The 26,647-nt window shown below is 47.6% G+C and overlaps 1 protein-coding gene across 1 annotated transcript in view; it reads right to left on the bottom strand.

Moving 5' to 3' along the window:
* Positions 1–18,855, bottom strand: part of LOC138258943 (netrin-4-like) — a 233,564-nt gene extending 214,709 nt beyond the window's left edge. Inside the window, exon 1 of the mRNA XM_069206287.1 lies at positions 18,388–18,855. Within this exon, the coding sequence (XP_069062388.1) occupies positions 18,388–18,454 (67 nt within the window). The 5' untranslated portion in view covers positions 18,455–18,855. The remainder of the gene's footprint in view (positions 1–18,387) is intronic.
* Between the last annotated feature and the right edge of the window lie 7,792 nt (positions 18,856–26,647).

The raw sequence follows: 26,647 nt of genomic DNA, 5'->3' as shown, positions 1-26,647 counted from the left end.
ACTGTCCTCAACAGGACATAGTTGAGTTTATCCCACTTTAGATGTCTACTCGGTGTTTGGGATAAGACAGCGGTGTTGACTGCTCAGTCTTCGAGAAATGAAACTTACAAAGTCTTAAAAGTCTCTCTTGTATCAGATGGTTTTTACTTTTCAAACTGGAAGAAGTACTTGCATCTCTTCGTTTTGGTTTTTGAGTAAGATCCACTCTGGTTGGTTAGCCTTCAGCATCGCTCATGATGTGAACTGGGGCCAGCCTGTCAGGAGAGCTCACATATATGAGTGCCCAGAGTGAAGTGAACAATGGACGGCCAGACCTTCAGAAATACTCATGCATATAAGTGCTCATGTGAGGGTGAAAGCTTCTTAGCTAAATCCAGTAAGATCCCGATTTCCTACTGCACAGTCGTAACTGGTGGATTGAGCTTCAGGTATGGCATTGACAATCTGATTTTGCAGATCAGTTGCAATCAGAGCTTCAGTGATCTGCTGGCACATGAAGGCATACACATCAATTCCTAGAATTGTGTAAATCATTCCACTTTTTTGGAAGTCTAAATACTTCCATGCTTGAACGGCCACCACTTGCCACCTAGGTGAATCCCCGCTAGTGGCCGGGTAAGATCAGATATGTGCTTGCAGTGCTAAAGGATTTAAGACTTAAGCACTACATCACCAGTGAGGTCCAATGAGGATGAAGTGCACCTAATGTTGCTTGTATTCCCGTTCAGAGCCCAGGGTGTTTAGCTGTTCAGGCTGAACAGTTCCATTTAGTGCAGGGCTAAAACTATTGTTGGTCACTGTGGGTAATGATACTGACAAGCTGAAAAACAATGGAATAGAATGCCTCAGAGTGAGTACTAGTGGTTCAGAATGATTCAAGCATTTCCTTCCTGGAGGAAAACGTAGCAACATTTATTTTTTCATATTTCCACATAGGCCTTTTAAAATGTATGTTCCCACACTGGAAGGAATCTTGGAAACCATTTAGTTAGTTGATTATAAAAACATTTGAATAGATCTGAGATTAAGTGTGGCTTTGTGCTTTCAGGAAGTCCCATCGACCAATCACTCTTATTCATCTATTCTGTGAGCAGGCTCAGAGATATGTATTCTCATCCCTACAGGTGGCTTAACATAGACATTTTTGTAATACTCAAATATACTCTGACTAGTTTTTGTGTAGGCCTCATATTATTTATCTCTAATTTGTATGTGGGTTTCCTCTGTATAAGTGTTAGCAAATAGCCTTAGCTGTCTTTCATGGGATCTATTGTTACCAATGCATAACATCTACTTACAATAAGGTCTGGGCCAACCCTGTGCTCATGATTGGATGGCCTTCTTGTCTATCTGAGTTGTATCCTTTTGGTCTGATGGCTTTACTCCCTAGTCATCCATTTGCCCCAACCAGGACAATTTCGATCTCACACTGTTGTGATTATTTGACTTGTATCCTTCTACTGCAGACACTGCTTGTATTGAGGGAATAACTTTTTTGTTTAACTTTAAGCACTACATGGGAGTGCACGTGTTTTCTTGTTCTCTTTCCTATGTGCTGCTTCTCCCTTCACATTGTACTGCCCACTTTTGGCCTCCATGTTGCTATCGCCACAAACCCCAGCTTGTTATTGCTTCCCCTGCTCCTCCTGTTTCTGCTAATTGTTTTTATTTTCCTTACACCCATGCTTCTTTGCTGCTACACCACATCTCCATGCTTGGCACCCCCTTTCCGCTAACCCCTCACTTTCATTTTTTTTGGCCTGCCTTGCACCATCGGAGGGTGTTCAACTGAAACTGTTTTTTAATCATTTCAAGATGGCCACCTATTGATGTGAGACAAGCACCAGGGAGTGGGTTTCCATCATTTCAACAAAACCATTAAACGATGGCCATCATGGGTGCTCTCTCAACCTCTGCGGCTATCTTTGAACTGGATTTATTACAATATTGTGAAAGTATTCAAAGGTGGTGGCTGAGGGTAGCCATCTTTGAAGGCTTCTATAATATTTTAAAAAATCCCATTCCAAGATGGCCACTGCAGATCTGTGCATATTGGTGGTGGCTATCTAACCACAAACTGAAAAAGCTAATAGATTTCACAACTAAGAGCTATGGATTTGATCAATTCTTGTTTAAGTCATGTTTAATAGCCTCCCATTTAATTATAGGGAGGTATGAATGAACAGGAGGCAGATGTAGTTAGAGCACCGGGTTAGTATATATGTCACTGAGCAAAAGAAGAACAACAACGGAGTGAATTAAACCTTGAATCCTGAATTTCATTTTTTATACAGCCTAACACTGTGTTTCATCTTTGTTAAATAGGCCATGTTATTTTGTCATCTGAGATAACTAGGATCATGTGTATTTTGCAGTGAATTGATCCTGGAATAATGAAATACACTATCAAGATGGCATTTAGCACTGCTCTATTTGACGACGTACAGAACATTGCAGAGGTGAATATGTTAATAATATTGTTATGTTAATAATATTTGTAAAAGCGCACGCCCACCAGAAGCTTTCTTGGTGCTAGGTAAACAGAACCTGCCCATACAACGTGTTCAACCTAGTCATATGCCTGTTTAAACAGCCATGTTTTCCGTAGTTGTCTGAATCTTGTGTAACAAGGGGCCAACCTAATTTCGGGCGGCAGAGGGGCCAAAACAGAAAACCTGGTACCACCAAGCCTCTGTTTTTTAAAGCACGGATTGGCAAGTATTTTGAAAGCGGACCGAAATGAATGCAGGGCTATTACCGTATAGGACTTTAAAAATGAGGCAACCAGTCTTAAATACCATGCGGTGTGTCACTGGTGGCGAATGCAGTTCCCTCGACAAAGGGGTGGTATAGCATTGTGTGTGTTTATAAAGAATCAGCCTGGCTGCCTGTTTTTGTACTAATTGTAGTCTGTGGTTAAGGCCCTTCAGAAGGCCCAAGTATAGAGAATGTGTGTAGTCTAATCTGGAAATCACTAATGCAATGATTACCTGAAGAAGAGCTTCGGGAGTCAGGAATTTGCCTATTTTCCTGATTTTACGCAATTGCAGGAAGCTAGAGGAGATGACCATCCCAACCTAGAGCTATATGGGCAATTTATCATCGATGAGAACCCCGAGGCTCTTCAATGTGGTTTCCAGAGGGGGTGGGTGGGATACCAATCGCTGCTGGCCAGAAGTTAGGATTCCATAACATAGTTGAGGTACTAGCGATGACAATTTCCGTTTTATCGGAATTTAATTTCAGATGGTTACTGTTCATCCAATCACGGACGAACAATAACGCATTTTGAAAGGCAGTTTTAGATTCTGGTGAGTTGTTAATAACAAAGAGAAGTTTCATGTTGTCTGCATAGTTGTAAATCTTGACCTTCATCATTACTAAGGCATGAACAAGAGGGTGAATGTAAAGATTGAAGAAGTGAGGGGAAAGAGAAGATCCCTCGGGCATGCCCCATGAAAGTTGGACCTTGGGGGAGCTGAAAGGGCGTAGACGAACTGATTGGCAGTGATCTTTCAGAAAGGATGCCACGCAGTCTAATGCTGAGTCCTGCAAGCTTGTGATCAACCATGCCAAAAGCTATAGAGAGATTCAGAAGTACCAGCGCCTGAGGTTTGCCCCTATCTGCCTCTACCTTCATGTCATCCACAACCGAAAGAATGAACGTTTCAGTAGAGTAAGCCGGATAGAAGCCAGCTTGGTGCGGACTGAAGATCTGGGTATCCTCTAAGAATGAGCACAGACATCTTGCCGTATGTGCTTCCAGAACCTTATCACGGTAAGGTAGCAGGGATATAGGTTGATAGTTCTTCAGGACAGTTGGGTTGTCCCCAGCTTTCTTCAAAAGTGGAACCACTATTGCCTCTTTGAAAGATTTGGGGACCACCCCTTGACTCAGGGAATTATTGAGAAAGGATAAGGCTGGGTCCGCGGCTAAGGAAAACCCCTCCTTCACAACCTTCGGGGGACATGCATCTTTAGGGGAGCCTGGCTTTACTTTAGTTAAGAGGTCGAAAAAGTGCTCTGTACTAATGGCAGGCGGCTCGAAGAGAATAGAATGGTTCCTATTGTTAAATGGGGTTATTGTAAGAGAAGGACTGTGAATGATGCTCTCTTTGAATATTTTTATCTTTTTCATGAAAAAGTTGTTCAGGGCATTGCAGAGATTCTGAGTGGGCAAGATCTTAGCAGTTACTCTGTCGGGGTTGGATAATTCAGTGACGATTCCAAAAATGTATATGGACTTATTTCTTGAATTCCTTAATTTATCTGAGAAGAAGACAGATTTGGCTTGAGTGATGGACTTTTTATATTCTTTTAGGCATGCCTGGTAGGTTACCTTTTTATTGGGGGGCTAATCCCTATACCAGAGTGTGCATAAAATGGGGCGTATGACCCAGAGGCTATACATCAAGACGCAGAGAAAAGGACAGATTGTTGAATCAAGCTGGATAACAACTCTGTCAACAGCTGGGATATTGAAAGGCTCCAGTCTGGTAAATTCCAACCTTCTCACAATTAAGTCTGCCACTCCTGTACCTGGTTTACCAGTGGGTCTATTAGCCTAGAGTACTCAGTAGTTTTCTAAGGGAGCTGCTAATATATCAGGAGAAGATTAATCTGTTAACCAGGTTTCCAATTAAAGCAGAATGTCAGGTTTGTTGAAGTCCATTAATTGAAATAGTTCTAATTGGTGTTTAACCATAGGCTTGGAATTGAGAAAGAAGACCGAAATCTGATTTATTGTGTTAGCGGCCCCACTGCTGCTCCTGTTAATAGGGAAATCAGATTTAATCTGCACAGTAGTTAGACCAATCTTTGTGAGTAGCCCTAAGCTAGAAAGGCGTAGTAAGATAGAAGGGTCAGGTTGGAAACTTATTGAATGGAGATCTCTGAGTTCAGTTGACGTATAGGAGAGTCGGTCGGTCGCGGATGGGTGCAGACGTGCTTGCCCTTGGCTCGCCTTCAGTGCACCAGTGGCACACCCGCTGTGCGACCACACTGCTGCCGGCATTTATGGCTGTGAGCTCTAACGGACTCTGACTAGTTACTCCTGATTGGTTCCCCCTAGCCAGTGGTAAGCATATGCCGCGGTGCACGGCGTCACAAAATGTGTCAAGGTGCAAAGTGCAAATGGCAGTAATTTAAAGTTTTGACAAGCAGTAATTTAAAAGTTACACAAAACACAATTAAAATGTGCGACAAGTAAAGGCAGTGAAAGCAGTAAAAGCAGTATAGCAGACACGCCGTCAGTTGGTTACACAAACACAATTAAAATATGGAAAAACACTGCAGATATTTGGATTTCCACACTGTGGAACAAGTCGAATTTATTGGTTTTACACTTAATAGTAGTATTAATTATTTTTTCATGAATTATATTTTGTGTGTAGTAACACTTTGGCTTCCCATCAGAATAAAATATAGGATTAATGAGTGTATTTTGAAATTTGAAAGTGAACAAGAAAAATTATAACATTCAGCCATAACCTCTTCTAAATACCTTGGTGCTATTTGCTTCTTATTTCTTTTGTTTCCGTGTTGACTAGAACATTGCACCGAAAGACCTCAATGTTCTCCTTAGGGAAAAATATTAGCCAGTATAGAGAAACCAGGAGAAACCGGAATACACTGCTGCTGCAAGAATGGTCTTTCTTGATATTTCTGCCTCAATTCTTCCTGCACACACTTTTAATAAAAACAAACTCCTCAAAAGCACAGGGTTATACATAAATTATGGAAAGCAAAGAAAGGTACTTTGGGATGTTTCCTATTTAGATGGATGTTCACAGTAAAACGCATCATTAACAGGGGCGTCTCCTTTGCTAGGCCGGAGGAGCATTGCCCCCCGCCATGAGCAGCAGCTGCAAACCTTTAACAATGTTTATTATTGTTTTATTTTTAAAGTGGCGTGGCCATGGGGGTGACAAGCACTGAGGTTAGTGCACAGAGCACTCCCCTCAGTGCGCATGTATATTTGGCCGGCTGTCTCGGGCCGGTCAAACACACATGTGCATAAGGGCTCTCTCTAACCCGGCACTGTGCAGCTGGGTTGGAGAGGGCAAGCCCAGGGTCCCAGTCTGCGTTGGAGCGCCCAGCCAGGGCGTTCCAGCCAATCATAACGCTGCTCTGAGCAGCGCCTTGATTGGCCGCAGGGCAGGCTGGGAGTCTGTGCCTGCATAGCTGCAGAGAGCGGAGGTGCAGCAGTGCGGCGGTGCGGAGAAGGTACATTTTATTTTTTAATATATATTTTATTTTTGTTCGCCCCCTCGCTTTGCACAGGCACCAGCCACAACTGATCATTAATTCATGAGTCACACTGTCATTTGTTTCCTCCAATATCTGTTTTCTTCCTATAGCAAGCATGAGAGTGGAGTACATTGTCTTTTACTAATCTAAATGCCTAATAGTCAGAAAACAGACATTTGAGCAGGCAGTTTCCGATGTCGCTGACAGAGTTATTGATTTGTGTTGCATTGTGAACACTGCCCACTATATCCCAGAATTCCTTGCTTCATTTTGTAAAGATTTTAACATCTTTTACAATGTGCTTTGGAGGAGTGTAAAGGTAGCCTGTTATTATTTTGCAGGAGTGATGCCCTCCCCCCAACCAGGTGTGAAATAAAAGTTTAAATGTATGATTTTTTTTTTAATTAGGCAAAGTGAGGGCACTTTAACAGAGATATTAAAATTATATTGCTCCTCATATTACATGGAAGTGTACCAACATAGGGAGCCCTCAAAGAATTCAGGTCGAATTAGCCTTAGTCATATTATAGGGAGAGTGAGACCCCTGTCATCCTAACTACCATGCATTAGCATAAGTACCATGGGAAAATGTGTGTGTTTTTGGCACACTGTAATGGGGAGATTAACACAGCATCTACATACCTTGGATCAGGCACAAGTCAGACATTCTGCAGATTCAATCATTTGTTGTGAAAATTGTCTGTAACTAATGAACAGAAGTGTCAAATCCTGTGAGGTGAAAGTATGAGATGGCAGAAAAAGCTACCAAATACCGAGTAATGTGTGGAAATACGCGGCATGCACAAGCTCAGGGACACACAAAAAGACTCAATCCTACCCACAAAGAATACGTTTGCGCAGGATAAGGTCCTACGCAGCAAAGAACAGGTACTCTTTTATAATTTATAAATGACGTGTTGCAAATTATTATGGGTGGGTGGATCTTGCGGAGTTTTACTCTGAGGAATTCTGCGAAGTTCCTCCATGCAGTAATAGGCAGAATTTGCCTGGACCTCCTTGGTAAACAGAATGGCATAGTGACCAGAATTCTGCCAATTCCGGGGGCCGAATGAACATTCCGCCCACCCCTACAAATTAGCACATTATATTAAGCTTTGAAAACGAGGATATGTTTAGGTATTGCAATAAAGCATTCTTGTATTACATTGATATTGGAGACGTCTAGACAGACCAGGTTCTATACTTATTGTAAGATGGAAGTGGGGCAGAGAGGCTAGCTTCTTCAGACAGTGACACATGACAAGTAAGATATCCACCACCACCACCAGGTTCTGTACTCAATATAAGAGTGAAGCGATCCAAAGAGGCCAGCATCTGCAAATAAAGTGCTTCAACGCCTCGTCAGGGACAGTAAGCGCTATATAAATACAATTTACAATTACAAATAATGACACATAACACAGTGGCACCCACGGAGAGAGGGTTAGGTTCTCTGGCGACGTGCCCAGAGAGACTAGGCTCTGTAAATAGTGGCAAATGACATGGACACTGACCACAGCCGAGCTCTGTACTCAGTGTAACAGGGAAGAGGTCCAGAGATGCCAGGCTCTGCAGATGCTGCCAGCTGACATGAAAGACACCCGGGATGTTCTGTTCTCACTGTGACAGGAGAGAGAAAAAGAGATGCCAGACTCTCAAACAGAGTGACAGCTGAGATCTAGAGATGTCAGGCTCTGCAAACAGAGTGACCTCTAGAGAAGCTAGGCTCTGCAGATAGTCGAATGACAGACACCCAAAAAGGCCAGCTTTTACAATGTGACAGAGGAAAATCCAGGAATGCCCATTGGTGCAGATAGCGTCACAGCTGAGAGGTCTAAAGATGCCAGTCCCTCCCTATGGAGCAACCTCTAGCGATGACAGACTCTGCAGATAGAGTGGCAAGACCTACAGGTATTTTGAAACATGTGAGGTCCAGAGATGCCAGGCTCTACAAACATGGTGAACTCTAGGAATGCCAGGCTCTGCAGACATGGTGAACTCTAGGAATGCCAGGCTCTGCAGACACAGTTGGCAGGACCTACTGCAATTGTGTTACAGGTGAGGTAAGAAATGCCAGACTATGCAGACTAGGAGACCTCCAGCAATGCCAGGCTCTGCAGACAGAGTGGAAGGACATACAGGTATTGTGACACAGGTGAGATCCAGAGATGCCAGGCTCTGCAGACATGGTGACTTCTAGTGAAGCCCAGGCTCTGCAGATACTGTGGCAGGGCCTACAGCTCTTGTGACACAGGTGAGGTCCAGAAATGCCAGGCTCTGTAGACGAGGAGACCTCTAGCGATGCCCAGGCTCTGCAGATAGAGTGGCAGGACCTACCGATATTGTGACATGGGTGAGGTCCAGAGATGCCAGGCTCTACAGACATGGTGACCTCTAGCGATGCCAGACTCAAATGCAGACAGGGTGACAGGACATACAGGTATTGTGACACTGGCGAGGTCCAGAGATGCCAGGCTCTGCAGACATGGGGACTTCTAATGATGCTCATGCTCTGCAGACAGAGTGGCAAGATCTACAGGTATTGTGACACAGGTGAGTTCCAGAGGTGACAGGATCTGCAGACAGCATGGCAGAACCTACAGGTATACTGACACAGTTGAGTTCCAGAGATTCCAGGATCAGCAGACAGCATGGAAGAACCTACATGTATAGTGACACAGTTGAGGTCCAAAGATGCCAAGCTCTGCAGACATGGTGACTTCTAGTGATGCCCAGGCTCTGTAAACAGAGTAGCAGGACCTATAGGTATTGTGACACATGTGCGGTCCAGAGATCCCAGGCTGTGCAGACATGGTGACCTCTGGGGATGCTCAGGCCCTGAAGACACAGTGGCAGGACCCACAGGTGTTGTAACACAGGTGAGATCCAGAAATGCCAGCATCTGCAGACTAGAAGACCGCTAGCGATGCCCAGGCTCCTCAGATAGAGTGGCAGGTCTTAAAGGTATTGTGACACCAGTTGAGGTCAAGAGATACCAGGTTCTGCAGACATGGTGACTTCTATTGATGCCCAGGCTCTGCAGACACATTAGCAGGGCCTACAGGTATTGTGACACAGGTGAGGTCGAGGAATGCCAGTCTCTGCAGACATGGTGATTTTGAGTGAAGCCTAGGCTCTGCTGACACAGTGGTAGGACCTACATGTATTGTAGCACAGGTGAGGTCCAGAGATGCCAGGATCTGCAGACAGAGTGCCAGGACCTACAGGTTTTGTGACACATGTGAGGTCCAGACATGTCAGGCTCAGCAGACATGGTGTCCCTTATGGATGACAGGCTCTGCAGACACAATGGCAGGACCTACAGATATTGTGATACAGGTGAGGTCCAAAAATGCAAAGGCTCAGCAGACAAGGAGTCCTCTAGCGCTGTCTAGGCTCTGCAGACACAGTGGCAGGGCCTACAGTTGTTGTGACACAGGTGAGATCCAGAGATGCCAGGCTCTGCAGACATGGTGACTTCTAGTGATGCCCAAGCTCTGCCTCTAAAGTGGCAGGACCTACAGGTATTGTGACACAGGTGAGGTCCAGAGATGCCAGTCCATGCATACATGGTGACTTCTAGTGATGCCTAGGCTCTGCAGACACAGTGGCAGGATCTATATGTATTTTGACACAAGTGAGGTTCACAGGTGCCAGGCTCAGTAGACAGAGTGGCAGGACCCACAGGTATTGTGACACAGGTGATGCCCAGTGATGGCAGGCTATGAAGACATGGTGACTTGTCGTGATGCCCAGGCTCTGCAGACAGTGTGGCAGGGCCTACAAGTATTGTGACACAGGTGAAGTCCAGAGATGTCAGGTGCTGAAGACTAGGAGCTCTCAAGCGATGCCTAGGCTCTGCAGATAGAGTGGCCGGGCTTACAGGTATTGTGGCACATGTGAGGTCCAGAGATGCCAGGCTCTGCAGACATGGTGATTTCTACTTATGTCCAGGCTCTGCAGACACAGTGGCAGGACCTACAGGTATTGTGACACAGGTGAGATCCAGAGATGCCGGGATCTGCAGACAGAGTGTCAGGACCCACAGGTATTGTGACACAGGAGGTCCAGAGATACCAGGTTCTGCAGACATGGTGACCTTTAGGGATGCCAGGCTCTACAGACACAGTGGCAGGACCTACAGATGTTGCGGCATAGGTGAGGTCAACAGATGCCAGACTCTGCAGATATGGTGACCTCTGGTGATGCCCAGGCTCTACAGACACAGTGGTAGGACCTACAGGTATTGTGACACTAGTGAGGTCCAGAGATGCCAGGCTCTGAGGACATGGTGACATCTAGCGATGCCAAGCTCATCTGCAGACTGAGTGATAGGACCTACATGTATTGTGACACAGGTGAGATCCAGAGATGCCAAGCTGTGCAGACTAGAAGACTTCTACTGATGCCCAGGCTCTGTCGCTAAAGTGACAGGACCTACAGTTATTGTGACACAGGTGAGGTCCAGAGATGCCAGGCTCTGCAGAAATGGTGCCTTGTAGTGATGCCCATGCTCTGCAAACACAGTGTCAGGATCTACAGGTATTGTGACTTAAGTAAGGTCCAGAGATGCCAGGCTCTGCAGAAATGGTGCATTGTAGTGATGCCCAGGTTCTGCAAACACAGTGTCAGGATCTACAGGTATTGTGACATAAGTGAGGTCCAGAGATGCCAGGCTCTGCAGACAGAGTGGCAGGACCCACAGGTATTGTGACAGCGGAGGTCCAGAGATGCCAGGTTCTGCAGACATGGGGACTTTTAGTGATGCCCAGGCTCTGCAGACACAGTGGCAGGGCTATAGGTATTGTGATACATGTGAGGTCCAGAGATGCCCGGCTCTGTAGACATGGTGACTTCGAGTGATGCCCAGGCTCTGCAGATAAAGAGGCAGGACCTACAGTTATTGTGACACAAGTGAGGTCCAGAGATACCAGGCTCTGCAGACATGGTGACTTATAGTGATGCCCAGGCTCTGCAGACAGAATGGCAGAGCCTACAGGTATTATGACACAGGTGAGGTCCAGAGATGCCAGGCATTGAAGATAGGAAGATAGAGACACCAGACCAGATTAACTCCTGAGTGATAGGGCACAGGTGAAAAGAAGCCAACCTCTCTACATAAAATAGCCGGATTGTGACCAGGGGCCAGATGCATCAAAATCCCATTCTGCATTCCCTAAATAGCGAATTTTACGAAATCACTATTTAGGGAATGCAAAACGGTATGTAACAAAATAGTGAATCCCTAATAGCGATTCCAACAGAATCGCAATTGCTATTAGGGAATCACTATTTGGGATTGCGACTCCATTTGTTCCTAGGAGCCTGAAGGCCTATAGGTGCAAATGGTTTTGCATTACCTAAATTGTGAGTTCCTATTTGGAAATTTTGGAAATTGCAAATTTGGGAAATGCAAAACCAAATGTGCAGAGGGTTGAAGGCCCCCTTTGATGCACCCCAAAAATAATTTGTGCACATTTCGCTAGGGCATGTGTGCGCTACATGGCACTTTAAAAAAATGAATTTTTAATACATTTTTTCAAATTGCACATGGTTACCACCAACTTGGAGTTGGTGGTAATAGCATTTCCTAAATGCCCATTTCGCATTTAGGAAATGCTTGTTACATGTGCGTAGGGAATAGCTAAATAATCCATATTTAGAGTCACAATTTTAGAAAATCGCAAAAAAATGCAATCCCCTAAAATGAGAGAGCTAATGCCTTTCATGCATTTGGAAAGGTATTTTTGCAAATGCAAAATTGTTTGATACATCTGGCCCTTAGTGAGTCTAGTGATTCACACGGTTTGCGAATACAAAGACATTTGACCCCCAGATTCGGTAATACTAAGAGACTCAGAGATCTGTAGATGTGTTGACAACCGGTACCAGGAGCGGCAGCAGCTCAGCATCTCGGAGAATCTCGAAGTGCTAAACTCTGCAGAAAGAGCGTCAGAGAAGAGACCTAAAGAGCCCAGGTTCTGTGACAGTGCGACAGAGGACAGATCTAGAGATGTGTGGGTCTGACGATAGAGTCACAGGAGATATATCTGGGTGGCCCAGTCTCTGCAGAGAGAGTAAAGGTGACGGGCACGAGAGGCCAGGGGGAGGGACACAGAAAAGCCATGTCAAGTCGGGTGTCTCAAGATCTGGGATTATCCAGCCTGGAGTTTTATTCTGGGCCACAGAGACTTCAGTCGGAGTTATCACTCTGAGTGAACTATCCCAACTCCTAATGCGGTTCACAGAGATGCCAAACTCTGGGGATGTAATGTCAAGGGGGATACACAGAGAAGTCAGGTTCTGCGGCTAGTGTGATGGCTAAGGAAGGAGAGGCCAGGCTCTGAGGATAGTGTGAGGTGTACAGTTGTGGAGAGGCCGGGCTCTGAGGATAGTGTGAGGTGTACACTTGTGGAGAGGCCGGGCTCTGAGGATAGTGTGAGGTGTACAGTTGTGGAGAGGCCGGGCTCTGAGGATAGTGTGAGGTGTACACTTGTGGCGAGGCCGGGCTCTGAGGATAGTGTGAGGTGTACAGTTGTGGCGAGGCCGGGCTCTGAGGATAGTGTGAGGTGTACAGTTGTGGAGAGGCCGGGCTCTGAGGATAGTGTGAGGTGTACAGTTGTGGAGAGGCCGGGCTCTGAGGATAGTGTGAGGTGTACAGTTGTGGAGAGGCCGGGCTCTGAGGATAGTGTGAGGTGTACAGTTGTGGAGAGGCCGGGCTCTGAGGATAGTGTGAGGTGTACAGTTGTGGAGAGGCCGGGCTCTGAGGATAGTGTGAGGTGTACAGTTGTGGAGAGGCCGGGCTCTGAGGATAGTGTGAGGTGTACAGTTGTGGAGAGGCCGGGCTCTGAGGATAGTGTGAGGAGTACAGTTGTGGAGAGGCCGGGCTCTGAGGATAGTGTGAGGTGTACAGTTGTGGAGAGGCCGGGCTCTGAGGATAGTGTGAGGTGTACACTTGTGGAGAGGCCGGGCTCTGAGAATAGTGTGAGGTGTACAGTTGTGGAGAGGCCGGGCTCTGAGGATAGTGTGAGGTGTACACTTGTGGAGAGGCCGGGCTCTGAGGATAGTGTGAGGTGTACACTTGTGGAGAGGCCAGGCTCTGAGGATAGTGTGAGGTGTACACTTGTGGAGAGGCCGGGCTCTGAGGATAGTGTGAGGTGTACACTAGTGGAGAGGCCAGGCTCTGAGGATAGTGTGAGGTGTACAGTTGTCGAGAGGCCAGGCTCTGAGGATAGTGTGAGGTGTACACTTGTGGAGAGGCCAGGCTCTGCATGTATGGTGAGTGCGAGGAGCCTGAGAGGCCAGCCTCTACTGCAGGTGTAAGACACGAGAAGCCCTGAGAGGCCAGGCCTGGCACATCTGCAACTGTGCACTACACGGCCTCGGAGCGCTGCTGTCACAGGACTTCCTGCCCAAAGTGCTGGTTTAATGCGCAATGGCGCGTGCTGACCCCAGACTAATTTACTGCGCATTATTATCGACGGTTTGCTGAACGACTGCGTAAAAGGATCGCTCCCGCTTCCATCCTATTGATTTCCTGCCAAACAAGCAGCAAAACCATCATATATAATATCCAGGCCGTTTATCAGGCGCCATCTAATGTAATCCAGAGGCAGGCGCAGCCAGGCCAGCTGCTATCGGCCTTGTCAGTGCCAGGCACCGGTGACCTGGAATAACCCCGGCTTATTGTAAATGTGCCCCTCTGATCACAACTTCAGAGCACCAGTTCGTGCACCGCAGGCTCCTCCTCTATTCCATCCAGCTGGCTGTCGACGGAGTCCGGTGAGCGCCCTGCCCTTCGCGCCATGTGTGATCTGTGGCAGACACGCGCTGCCCTCTGTGTGAACCCTCTCAGACGACCATCAAACCACCCAGTGCACCTCGTACGCCGGAATTATATTTGGAAATTGCAGCCAATAGGAGTAAAGGAGAGGTGACGTAGGACAGAGAGAAAAGATGAAGTGAAGGCCTGGGACAAGAAACAACGAAAAGAAGGTATCTCAAGAAAAGAAAGTGAGAAAAAGAGAGAAAGGGACATCTTGCGAGGTACAGAAACACAAAGTGAATCTGATTTTCTAGGGATTAAATGAGTGAAATGCTTAAACCAAAATTAGGATACAGCATTCACAGTTCCATTGACAGCTTTGTCACTAGAGCACGCGCCCACTCTGAAAGAAAGGACACGATAGAAAGACAAACAAAATGATCAAATTAGAAAAGGAAAGATAAACGAGCGATAAAACGAAAGAAGGGAAGTAAAACATGTCTGCTAGAAAAAATAAAAACAGGATATAAAGAGATGAAAGAAATTACTAATAAAATGAAGGGGGATTCTAGTGACTTCCGGTACCTGACCTTCTAAGCTCTAGATATAAGAATCCAAACGTGTTTTCCTAATGACGTATCCATGTCTCTGATACAACGAAGAAGTCTCTGCTCACTGTGGAATCCTACGCCCGTCTAGAGGCCCACGGTGCTTAAGTTGTGACGGTGGCTGCAGGTGATGGCCATTGGGACTCGTTCTTTAGCGTCGAGTCCTATTTTTCACCATCAGATTTTACCAAAACAAGCGCGAGAGGACAGCAGAAATGGAAAAAAAGAAGAGAACGAAAAAGAGGAAAGGTGCTTAAGGGAGAAAGCAGGGGCGTGGCACATTCAGTTTAAAGCTCTGTGCTTGCTTCATTGTCCTTCACCAGAAGCACCCCAAAATATGACCTCAGCTGCTGATGGGAACGTTCCTCCCAGACCCCTCATATCCAGCCGCCTTTCCCTACTGACTTCCGCGCCCTTGAGGGAGGACCGTGACAGAGGTACAACTGTACGGGCCCTAGGCTCCAAACTCTGGTCTGGCCTTCTTCAGGACCTGCAGCAGACATCTCTCTTTATGCATTTAAACCCTCAGCTTTTCTGAGGAACTCATTCACCCTCTCCTGGTTAGTCCCCATCTGTTTTTCTTGTTCGAGCCTAGGCAGCACGTGCACGGTCTCTGCTGTGTTCAGTATATGAGCTTTAACCACGCCCACTCTTTTTTCTCCATTTTTTTGTTTTCTGTTGTAGTGACTATGATGCCTTTATGTGCTAGTGATGCAATTCACGAATAAAATGAGCCTTCAATCACTCGCTGGAGTCAAGCCTTATCCTGGAGGAAATGAAAACTGCCTATAAGAAGCCTATGCTAAAAAACACACACGATTCAACCACATACTGTCTAACTTTTGCCCAATCTACACTGGTCTTCTCCTAGGCAGTTTGACCGAAAGAGCAACCTCCGTACACCTATCATCCTATGTGGAGGAAAATCTGTTAACAGTGCTTAATTTGAGCAGGAGGTTTCCGGTGCTCAGCACTGGCATTTAATTATCAACACTGGCACATATGCCAGTCTGCCACATGGTGGTGCTGTCTGTCTAATTTAGAAATTAGCACAGTAGCAGTCATTTATTAATTCAATATACATTAAAAGAGACTAATACTTGCTGCCCAAGCCATTCTTATAGGGTTGGGCACCTGGAATATATGAAGTGTCACACTTGTGGCAGCGTGATGGTTAGTAGTTGTGTCGGTACAATCATTGGCATCACTGACAGGGGCAATGGGTGGTGCAGGTGGCTGTGGCTTCCTGACGAGGCCCCTGACACTTATGTTTTTTTTTTTTTTTTTACAAATTAAGCAATGGGAGAATGACCACCTCTCTGACATTCAAAGCAGATTCGGCCCAGTAGGAGAACTGGGTTTGCGTTAATTGCAACAGAGGACATTACCAGTTGACTCTACTGAGATGGCAACCCTCTTGCTATTGGATCTCTCTCTTGTCTTTGTCATGGCCTATCACCCTGCTGTGCGCTGAGACTCAAATCAATTGGGCTCTTAGGCACTGTCTACTGCACTGACTCCTTCCTGACTAATAGATCTCTCATTCAATCTCTACCAGTCTTCCGCTCTGACCTTTATTTCGTTGACAAGGGAGTACCACAAAGTCCCACCAGCACCCTCCTCTGCTTTAAGTTATATCTCTGACCACTAGTGCGGTCGAGCAGCTGCTTCAGACTTAATTGCCACAACTATTTGGATAATATACAAATGAAACCAATACATCAAAGGTCATCAGAGTTTGACTCCTGTGCAGGTGGTCATTGCCTCCGAGCTAGAGGCCAGTAGACACCACCTATGACCCACCCACCACTTGCCAAAAGAATGAGACCCGCAAAGCAAAGTAAGGAAGAATTTTAGGTGTCAGCATTAATTCCAACCTCTTCCTTATACTTCAAGGAGACCAAGTCAAGAAGCGAGCATCTTACATGATGAGACGCTTAAGTAAAACCTTTCATTGCTTAGGACTCCTGCACAAGGTACAAGCCACCACCAGACTAGCACTCTGCCACTAGATTATAAACGTTACTCCTCGGAGCATCCCATAAAGATTAAAAGGCTAAGGGAGTTCAAAATGCAGCTGCAAGACTATACGATAACCTTAACATCAGGTCACTCATTTCTCCCACCATTCAGTCTACAGACCAGCTACCTTTGTCTAGATGTATCGCCTCAAAAGCAATGTGCATAGTTATTGAGGCAATCTAACCTCAGGAGTTTACATCCATCAGATGTACCTCCGTAGCTGCCAGCCTGGGCGCGGATTCACCAAAATGTCAGGTGTAGCGGAAGTTACATCATACACCCCAGGAAGTGATGGCACATGACCTTAATCCTCATGACACCACAATCATTTCACTCACTCTTTCCCTAACTCACTCATTCTCAATCTCTTGCTCACTCTTATTCTGAGCCACCTATTCATTCTCATTCACTCAACTTCACAGACACATTATTCCACATACTAACATACATGCTCACACAGACACACATCAGGGCTTTAAATTGGATGAAAAAACTAAGGGGTCTCTCAAAGGGCATGGCTTAAAAACACGCAAACTAAAAACCTGGTTTTAGCATAGTGTAATGCCCAACTGGGATTTTGCTGCTTCTTTCTGTCGCTGACCCAGATATTTAATACAACAAGTAACATTATACCTACATAAGCCAGGATTATTGGCTTTGTCAATGGTTGTTACTTGCATAAGATGAATAAGCAACAGCTTCCCTGTATAAAACATTTAAAATGCTTCAGCTCTGAAATGAGACTATGAAAGAACTGTAACCAGTCTGTTTGAAGTTACATCAAAGGCAGTGAAGGGTGGTACCGCTGCCCATTTAAGATTTTTTTGGTCACCCCGTGGGTGAGGGCAAAAAAGGAGAGCCTGATAGGGACCCATCTCAGCACCTGCTTTTTAGAACTGCCGGTGCTGAGCATCGGCAGGATCCGGCCCAATTAAAGCTCTGCTCTCACCCACATGCACGCATATAAAATATTCTGAAAAGTATTTTCATTCACATACCTAAGATGCCAAGGGAGATTGTTCCAGATCCTGCTGTTCCACTTTTTTTTTTATCACATTAATGGTGAGTGATAGATTATTAATCACTATGAATGTAATAAAAATGAGCAGAAAAGAAGCCTGGAGCCTGACTAATGCGAGATAGCCCTGTGTTCTTGACACTCATTTTGCCACCTCTGAGGCCAGGGATCGCAAAGGCAGCGCTAGGAGTCGCAAAGGCAAAGCCAGAGGTCGCAATTGCAACCACTGGCGACCCCTAAATGACATCCATGCCTGCCATCAAGCCAAAGAACCTAGTTCTGGAAAGAAAGAAAATAAGACTAGACAGAAAGAAAATACGAGATGTAAGAAAGAAAGAAATGAAGAAGAAAAAAGAAAAAAAACAAAGAACGAAGAAAGACAAACCATCAGGATAAAAATGAGAAAAGACAATTAAGAAACAAAAGAATTGAGAAAGAAAGGAAAATATGGACGAAATCGATTAAATAAAAGAAAGCCAATACAGCAGAGAGAAAGACAAAACAGGGGAAAGGAGAAAAGAAAGAAAGATTGCTGGAAAAAAAGACAATAAGCGAGAAAAAAAGAAAAAAACACGCGACGGGGTAAAAAGAATGACGGATGAGAAGGGAAAAGTAGATTAAGTAAGAAGACGAAGAATGAGAAGTGACCTGGCACTGACATTCCTTGTTTATGTGGGCGTTGATGGCACAGTTGTTAAGTGTGCAAGGCGCCAGTCGCCCCTTACCTGCCTCGCTGTGCGCCCACCATGCCCAGCCCAGCAGCACTATCCAGGGGATTGTCGTGGGCAGCATAGTGGACTCTCCGGGACAAGACACTGCTGGGTCCTACAGCCGGCGCGGTGCCCGGAGCATCATCCCTGGCACCCTCAGCTTCAGGGCAGGAGGCAGTGGGCACTCTGGGGCAGGCAGCATCCCAGGGCAGTTCATGGGAGATGCCGCAGATGACAGACCCCTTGACACTACGGTCCCGGGTGAGGGTTGTCGGCTGAGGGCTGTTCACCGCCCGTGGGCACGGATCGGCTCGCTGATGCCCTCCGGCTGGGGCAGTCCTCGGGGCAGTGAATCCGGCAGCTGTGCTATTCCTGTCCCTCTGGTGTCTGGACGCGCTGTGCTCCTCCGGGGCGGGCGGGTGTCTGCTCTGCGCCCAGACCGAGGGACTCAGATGTTGCTGATATGGAGGTGGCACCAAGTCCTGCCCCTCAGCCTGGTGCCACATGATGCGGCCCACGCGTGGGAGGGGCACGGCTCTCTGATGCGCTGTGCCGGGGGTCTCGCCGTGGTGACTTCCTGGCGTGTGCGCGGCATACCTGCAGACTCCTCCTGCCTCTCGGAGAGGGAGGGAGAGAGAGGGGGGCGAAAGAGAGAGAGATGGAAAGAGAGAGAAACAAAGAGAAAGAGAGTGAGAAGGAAGGAGAGAGAGAGAGAGACAAAGAGAGAGTGAGAGGGAAGGCGAGCGAGATAGACAAAGAGAGAGAGATGGAAAGAGACAGAGGGAGAGAGCGAGAGAGAGAGAAACAAAGAGAAAGAGAGAGTCAGAGGGAAGGCGAGCGAGAGAGACAAAGAGAGAGAGATGTAAAGAGACAAACGGAGAGAGAGAGAGAGAGAAACAAAGAGAAACAGAGAGTGAGAGGAAAGGAGAGAGGGAGATAAAGAGAAAGAGAGTGAGAGAGAGCGAGAGAGAGAGACAAAGAGAGTGTGAGAGAGAGAGAGATGGAAAGAGACAGAGAGAGAGATGGAAAGAGAGAGAAAGAAAGAAAGAGAGAGAGAGAAAGAGAAGCAAAAGGGAGGGAGAGAGAGACAGCGAAGGAGAGAGAGGGAGAAGGAGAGAGAGAGAAAGAGAGCAAGAGAGAGAGAGAGGGAAAGAGAGAGAGAGGGAGAGAGAAGAGAGAAGAGAGAGAGATAGAGAGGGACGGAGAGGGAGACAGAGAGGGGGAATAGAGAGAGAGGGAAAGTGACAGGCAGAGAGAGAGAGAGAAAGAGAGAGAGGTGAAAGAGGGAGAGGGAATGAAAAAGAGATAGGGGGAGGGAGAGAGAAGGGGAAGAGAGGAAGAAAGAGAGAGACAGGGAGAGACAGAGAGGGGAAGAGAAAGAGAGAGAGAAAGAGAGAGAGAGAGAGAGAAAGAGAGAGAAAGAAAGAGAAAGAAAAAGAAAGAAATAGAGAGACAGAGAGAGGGGGAAGAGAAAGAGAGAAAAAGAGAGAGAAAGAAAAAGAAAGAGAGAGAAAGAAAGAGAGAGAAAGGGAAATAGAGGGAGTGAAAGAGAAAGCGAGATAGAGATAAGGGGAAAACAAGAGGGAGTTAAAGAGTCACAACGAGGGAAAGAGAAAGAGAGGGGGAAGAGAGAGAGGGATAGAGAGAAAGAGAGAGAAGGAGAGAGAGAGAAAGAGAGAGAGAATGAAAGAGCGAACGAGAGGGAGGGATGAAGGAAGGAAAGAGACAGTATAAGAAGGAATGCACACAGGAAAGAAGAAAGGGAGAAAGAAAGAAAGAAAGAAGGAAAGAAAGAAAGAATGAGAAAAAGAATAGAAGAGGGAAGGGAGGGAATAAAGGAATGTGATGTTTAAGAGGAAATAAAGTCAAAGAAAAGAGGAATAAATAGGGAGGGTAGGGAAAAAGAAAGATACAAAGAGAACTCAGCTAAGAGGCAAAAATGAATTACAAAGAAACAGCGGAACTAATTTAGACGTAAATATAATGACATGATGGAAGGAGACAACGGAGAGAATGGCAGAGAAAGGCTAAACTGATGAACGCGTAGAGGAGGTAGAAAGAAAAAAATCAGACAAACGGAGATCGAATACAAGAAAGAGGTGAATTCATTCAGAGGGGAATGAAATAAAGCAAACAGGAATTGAGACTATATAAACCAATATAAAACAGACCAAAACACAAATATGGTACTTTTTCTGCAGCCTGCGAAGACTCTGCATTTCCTTGAAGATGCTCTACCTCCAATCAGCACCGTCCCTGCTCTGCTGCCCTCCTGCAGAGTTCCTGCTCTCTTCCTGCTCCGCCCCTGCTCTCCTCCTGCCCTCCTGCAGAGTTCCTGCTGTCTTCCTGCACCGCCCCTGCTCTCCTCCTGCCCTCCTGCAGAGTTCCTACTCTCTTCCTGCACCGTCCCGGCTCTCCTGCTCGGTTCCTTCTGCCCTCCTGCAGAAGTCCTGCACCGTTCCTGCTCTCCTCCTGCCCGGTTCCTGCTGCCCTCCTGCAGAGTTCCTGCTCTCTTCCTGTACCGTCCCGGCTCTCCTGCCCGGTTCCTACTGCCCTCCCACAGAGTTCCTGCTCTCTTCCTGCACCGTCCCGACTCTCCTGCCCGGTTCCTGCTGCCCTCCTGCAGAGTTCCTGCTCTCTTCCTGCATCGTCCCTGCTCTCCTCCTGCCCGGTCCCTGATGCCCTCCTGCAGAGGTCCTGCTCTCTTCCTGCACCGTCCCGGCTCTCCTGCCCGGTTCCTACTGCCCTCCCACAGAGTTCCTGCTCTCTTCCTGCACCGTCCCGACTCTCCTGCCCGGTTCCTGCTGCCCTCCTGCAGAGTTCCTGCTCTCTTCCTGCATCGTCCCTGCTCTCCTCCTGCCCGGTCCCTGATGCCCTCCTGCAGAGGTCCTGCTCTCTTCCTGCACCGTCCCGGCTCTCCTGCCCGGTTCCTGCTCACCTACCACAGAGTTCCTGCTCTCTTCCTGCACCGTCCCGGCTCTCATGCCCGGTTCCTGCTGCCCTCCTGCAGAGGTCCTGCTCTCTTCCTGCACCGTCCCTGCTGCCCGGTTCCTGCTGCCCTCCTGCAGAGTTCCTGCTCTCTTCCTGCACCGTCCCTGCTCTTCTCCTGCCCGGTTCCTGCTACCCTCCTGCAGAGTTCCTGCTCTCTTCCTGCACCGTCCCGGCTCTCCTGCCCGGTTCCAGATGCCCTCCTGCAGAGGTCCTGCTCTGTTCCTGCACCCTTCCTGCTCTCCTCCTGCCCGGTTCCTGATGCCCTCCTGCAGCGTTCCTGCTCTCTTCCTGTACCGCCCCGGCTCTCCTGCCCGGTTCCTGCTGCCCTCCTGCAGAGTTCCTGCTCTCTTCCTGCACCGTCCCGGCTCTCCTGCCCGGTTCCTGCTACCCTCCTGCAGCGTTCCTGCTCTCTTCCTGCACCGTACCTCGTTCCTCCTCCCAGGCCCCACTTTCACCCTGAAGAATCACTGCATCCCTCCTGCACAGCTCATCTCTGCCTCCTGTACAATTCTGTCTCCTTTCTGTACCGTCCAGCGTCTCTTCGCCGGGTCTGCAGAGTCCATGTCTCATAAGGAGTGACTGCCCCCTTCCTGCAGACTCGTTTCCTCCTTCCAACATAGTCCGTGCAGTTCTCCTGCACCGTTCCTGCCTCTTTCACAATCCATGCATCCGTCCTAGAGCATGGGGTCTTGCCCTTCTGAAAGCGTTTCTGCAACTCCCCTGCACATTCTGTTCTTCCCACCGTCACAAACAATGTCTGCCCATAGCACAGCCTCTTCCTGCAGAATCCAAACATTTCTCCAGGCAGCACAGTTTCTGCCTTTCTTCGGAACGGCCTCCGCCTCACTCTTGCAGTCTCTGCCTCACTCCCACAGACAGCTTGTCCTTTTCTGTGCAGTCCCTGCCGGCTTCTTGCGATGTTCTCGCTCCCTCCTGCTTAGTTTCTACCTCCCTCCTGCAGAACACTTGCTACTCCTTCCACAGAGCTGATCCTGCCACTCTCCTGCAGAGTTCTTGCTCCCTCCTGCCCAGCCCTGAGCCTGCCTTTCTCTTCACAGTTCTTATTCCCTCCTGCCCAGTCCTGACCCTGCTCCTGCAGACTTCGTCCTCCCTCCTGCACAGTCCTGAGCCTGCCTCTCTCTCGCAGAGTTCTTGTTCCCTCCTGCACAGTCCTGAGCCTGCCTCTCTCCTGCAGAGTTCTTGATCCCTCCTGCACAGTCCTGAGCCTGCCTCTCTCTCGCAGAGTTCTTGTTCCCTCCTGCAAAGTCTTGAGCCTGCCTCTCTCCTGCAGTTATTGATCCCTCCTGCACAGTCCTGAGCCTGCCTCTCTCTCTCTCGCAGAGTTCTTGTTCCCTCCTGCAAAGTCTTGATCCTTCTTCTCTCCTGCAGACTTCACTCTACCTCCTCCACATTCCTGACCCTGCATCTCTTCTGCAGAATTCTTGTTCCCTCCTGTACAGACCTGACCCTGCCTCTCTCCTGCAGATTTCACTCTCCCTCCTGCACAGTCCTGAACTTGCCTCTCTCCTGCAGACTTCACTCTCCCTCCTCCACAGTCCTGACCCTGCCTCTCTTCTGCAGATTTTGTGTTCCCTCCTGCACAGACCTGACCCGGCCTCTCTCCTAAAGATGTCACTCTCCGTTATGCGCAGTCCGGAACCTGCCTCTCTCCTGCAGACTTCACCCTCCCTCCTCTACAGCCCTGACCCTGCCCGTCTCCTGCAGACTTCACTCCCTCCTGCACAGTCCCGCTTCTCTCATGTCCAGGAAATCCCTCCATCCTACAGATCATGGTCGCTTCTCTCCTGGTTGCCGGTTTCTCACCTCATGCCGGATCTGACTGCCCCACGCCTACTCAATGTCGGCACAGTCGCCTCATTCAGGTATTCATTAACCCCTTCCAGCAACAGTGCAGGGATTTCACTCGCCCCACGCAAAATCTTATTTTGCTGTTGGAGCTTTTTCTGTACCATAAACTCAGACCACGTGATGGGACCTAGCGTGGCTCCTACGGCTTTTACTCGCCCTATGGAATCGCCGGTTCTGTTCCCTGAACAGTTATTGTGCTCACTGTGAATACCTACCACAGCCTCCCCTACGGACCACCTTCACTGCCCCCCCTCCTCCGCCGCCAGACTGCCCCCTTCTGGCCTGCCCTCACCCGCCGCCCACCCATCATACCTTGCTCTCCACTGCTGCTGGCCGCTCTTGCAGAAGTAAACTCTATGGTCCTACTCTCATCAGGAGCCTGCAGGTCATGTTGCTGATGGGGGTCACCACACCAGTCACTGAAGAGGTCACCTGTCCTGCCCTTCCTGGGACTTTGGGCCTGATTTGGAGTTTGGGGAGGGGATCATTTGTCACAAAAGTGTCGGATATCCCGTCCACCCTATCACAATTCCATTATAACCTGTAGAATTTGTAATATAACGGATGGGATATATCCATCATGTTTGGGACGGAGTGACCCCTCTGCCAAACTCTAAATCAGGCCCTTTGTGTAGCTAAGGGGGGGAGGATAGTACTCTGAAGTGCTTCCTCCCCTTCCTGGCGCTCCCATGCATGCGCCCGCCATAGTCACACTGACACATGGATCATTATAATGAAATTTGACGTGAACAACGTGTGATGCGTGAAGCCTAGTCTTTTTCAATCAGCCAGCGATGGGCACAGATGTAAACCTATCCACCACCTGTAGAAGAGGGTCAGACCCTGTTGTCCATGTACAGTGCTTAATTTGTAAAAGAGAGAACGCCTGTGCCCAGGTTCTGATCAGAAGCCAGAGGCCGGTGCAATTAAGTGTCGGCGCGCCGAATAGTAAGGCCGGGAGTCTTTAATTCACTACCAGACATCACCTGTCCCTCTTTCTCTTTCTTGGGGGTTCCTGCTTTCTCCTTTTGTGATTTCCATTCTTTGTGTTTCCCTCCCTCCCACTCCGTAAACACCTGATGTGGAAAATGTGCCAGTCGCCAAACTTTAATGCCTGTAGACCCCGCCGCCAACCACCGACTCAAGTTAAGCACTGATGTTGTATCCAACATAGAGCTGGGCAGCACTACCTTGCCGTCACTTTGGAGCACCAACAACTTAGGTCGTGAGCATCATGTTGATGTCACATGTGTGCATTTGTATACTATGGGTATGGCTAGAGAGCAGCGGAGTGGTGAAAATGAGCGTGACCCCAGAGTTATAATCCAGGATCATTTACAATGGGGCAGAATATTGGTGGGTGATGAATTTCTAGAATGATCCAGTGTTCTCTTTTGAATCCTCACATCCTTTCTGAAGTGCAAGAGTCAGGAGGGCAGTTCATGGGAATAATGTCCATCATCTTACTGTTGCAGATAGAGAAGGCCTACCTGGTTTGCTCCTTGTTCAAGTTCCTACCTTAACAACAGACTCAGCTTCTACACCCCCACCTGACAGCTCCGCTCCGCAAACCTCGCCCTCGCCGTCGTCCCCCACATCCATCGAAAGACATCCGGCGGCAGATCCTTCTCTCATCTCGCCGCCAAGACTTGGAACACTCTCCCTACCAACCTACGTCAGACCCAGGACCTACTCTCCTTCAGAAGACTCCTCAAGACCTGGCTCTTTGACCAGTAGCAGCTACCCCCCCCTTACCCCCCTCAGCGCCTTGAAACCCTAACGGGTATGTAGTGCGCTTTATAAATATACTGATTGATTAATTGATTGATAGTCTGGTAGTCCTAGATTCTGTTGTTACAATCCCCCTAACTTGGTTAGTTTCCAGCCAGGCATTCAGGTGTGCAGTTTTTGGGGGGCCTTGCAAGTGATGCAGTGGGTATGCAGTGGGTATGGAAGATGATGCAGGGATGGGCTGAGAGGCAGTGTATTTTTTTTCATGTGATGAGGGCAACCTTCCTCTGACCTTTAGTGATGTCCTGCAGCCTGAAGAATGCCTTTCTGGGATGCTGGGGAGACAGCCATTTTACCCATGTAATTGCAGGGCGAGTAAAGTTTGCATAGTTGTTCTGAAATCCCTTCAGAGAAGCAGGTCTCCTCTTCATTCAGGTTAGAAAATTGGTAACACGCTGTATTGGTTGTATTTTCGAACAAGAGTGTTGTGTTGTGGTGAATCCAAGTGAATTTTCTATGTCACATGGATAGACAAAATCTTAGAGGTGCATTTTGGAGACCTGCGATTACGTTTCTAGCTGTTGGCTTGTGCTTGATAACAAGAACAATTTAGGACTTGATTTACATCTCGGGGACGGGTTACTATGTCACAAATGTGACAGATATCCCGTCCGCCGTGTGTGCTGGGGGTTGGGGGAGCTGCCTACCGGTGACAGGGAAGGAATTCCCTGTCACTGGTAGGGCCTACCGCCAAGGTTTTCGTGGCGTTGCTAACACCACGAGAACCATGGTGGTAGGCAGGCTCATTATACTGCCGGTGGTACTGTGCCAGCCTGGAGATGGATATCTCCAGCCCAGCGGCTTATACCGCCATGGCGGTATGAGTGGAGAAGTGGCGGGTTGGCTGCACATTACCGCCACATTTACACTCACTGCTGGGGTCATAATAACCCCCATAATCCTTGGTTTGTAGTTTTGGATCATTAAAGAAGTAATTTAGCTTGGCTAGACATTGCTGATCTGGGCCTAATTTTTCTGGGTGACATTTTTTAAAATGGCGGCTCTTTTGCAGTGATGATGCAATATTGCAGGAACCATGAGACCCATATACTTCATTTTGGTGTCAAAACATAGGTTGTGTGGATCAAGTAGTCTTATAGAGACAGAAAATAACTCTTTAGCGCAACCCTTTGCTATTTTCCAAAATGGTGGCTGTAATAGAGGAAGAAGAGACATATACAGAAATGAAACAAATTCAAATGTTTTTTAATCCTTTTATGTATACACCAATGTTTGTAATTGGAATGTGAAAAAAATGTTTACCACTCCTGCTTTAGACACATTTTACAGTTCATTTTATTTATTTGTTTTGGCCATCGCTCGTGGTACATTTGCCGAATGTTGAACATTTGAGAAGAGCATATCGAGCAAATAGCACAGGTTTTGCAAGTACATGCATGTGTGTTCTGTGGGTAGATGCTCTAGACATTTCGTAGGTTTTAGCATCCCCTCAATATCTTCCCAACCAAATTCACACATCTTTCTCTACCTATGCATAATCCAAAACAATTACACATCTTCTGATCAAGTAGAATGCTCTTAGTGTGTCCACGCACAGAATATGACGTCAGTGGAAGGTCACTTAGCAGGACTGATCTCTTGAACTCACTGTACTGAAGATTGG

Source organism: Pleurodeles waltl, chromosome 9 (assembly GCF_031143425.1).
Source record: "Pleurodeles waltl isolate 20211129_DDA chromosome 9, aPleWal1.hap1.20221129, whole genome shotgun sequence".
Lineage (NCBI taxonomy): Eukaryota > Metazoa > Chordata > Amphibia > Caudata > Salamandridae > Pleurodeles > Pleurodeles waltl.
Note: the sequence above shows the minus strand (reverse complement) of the source record. Positions and strands in the feature narration are given on the sequence as shown.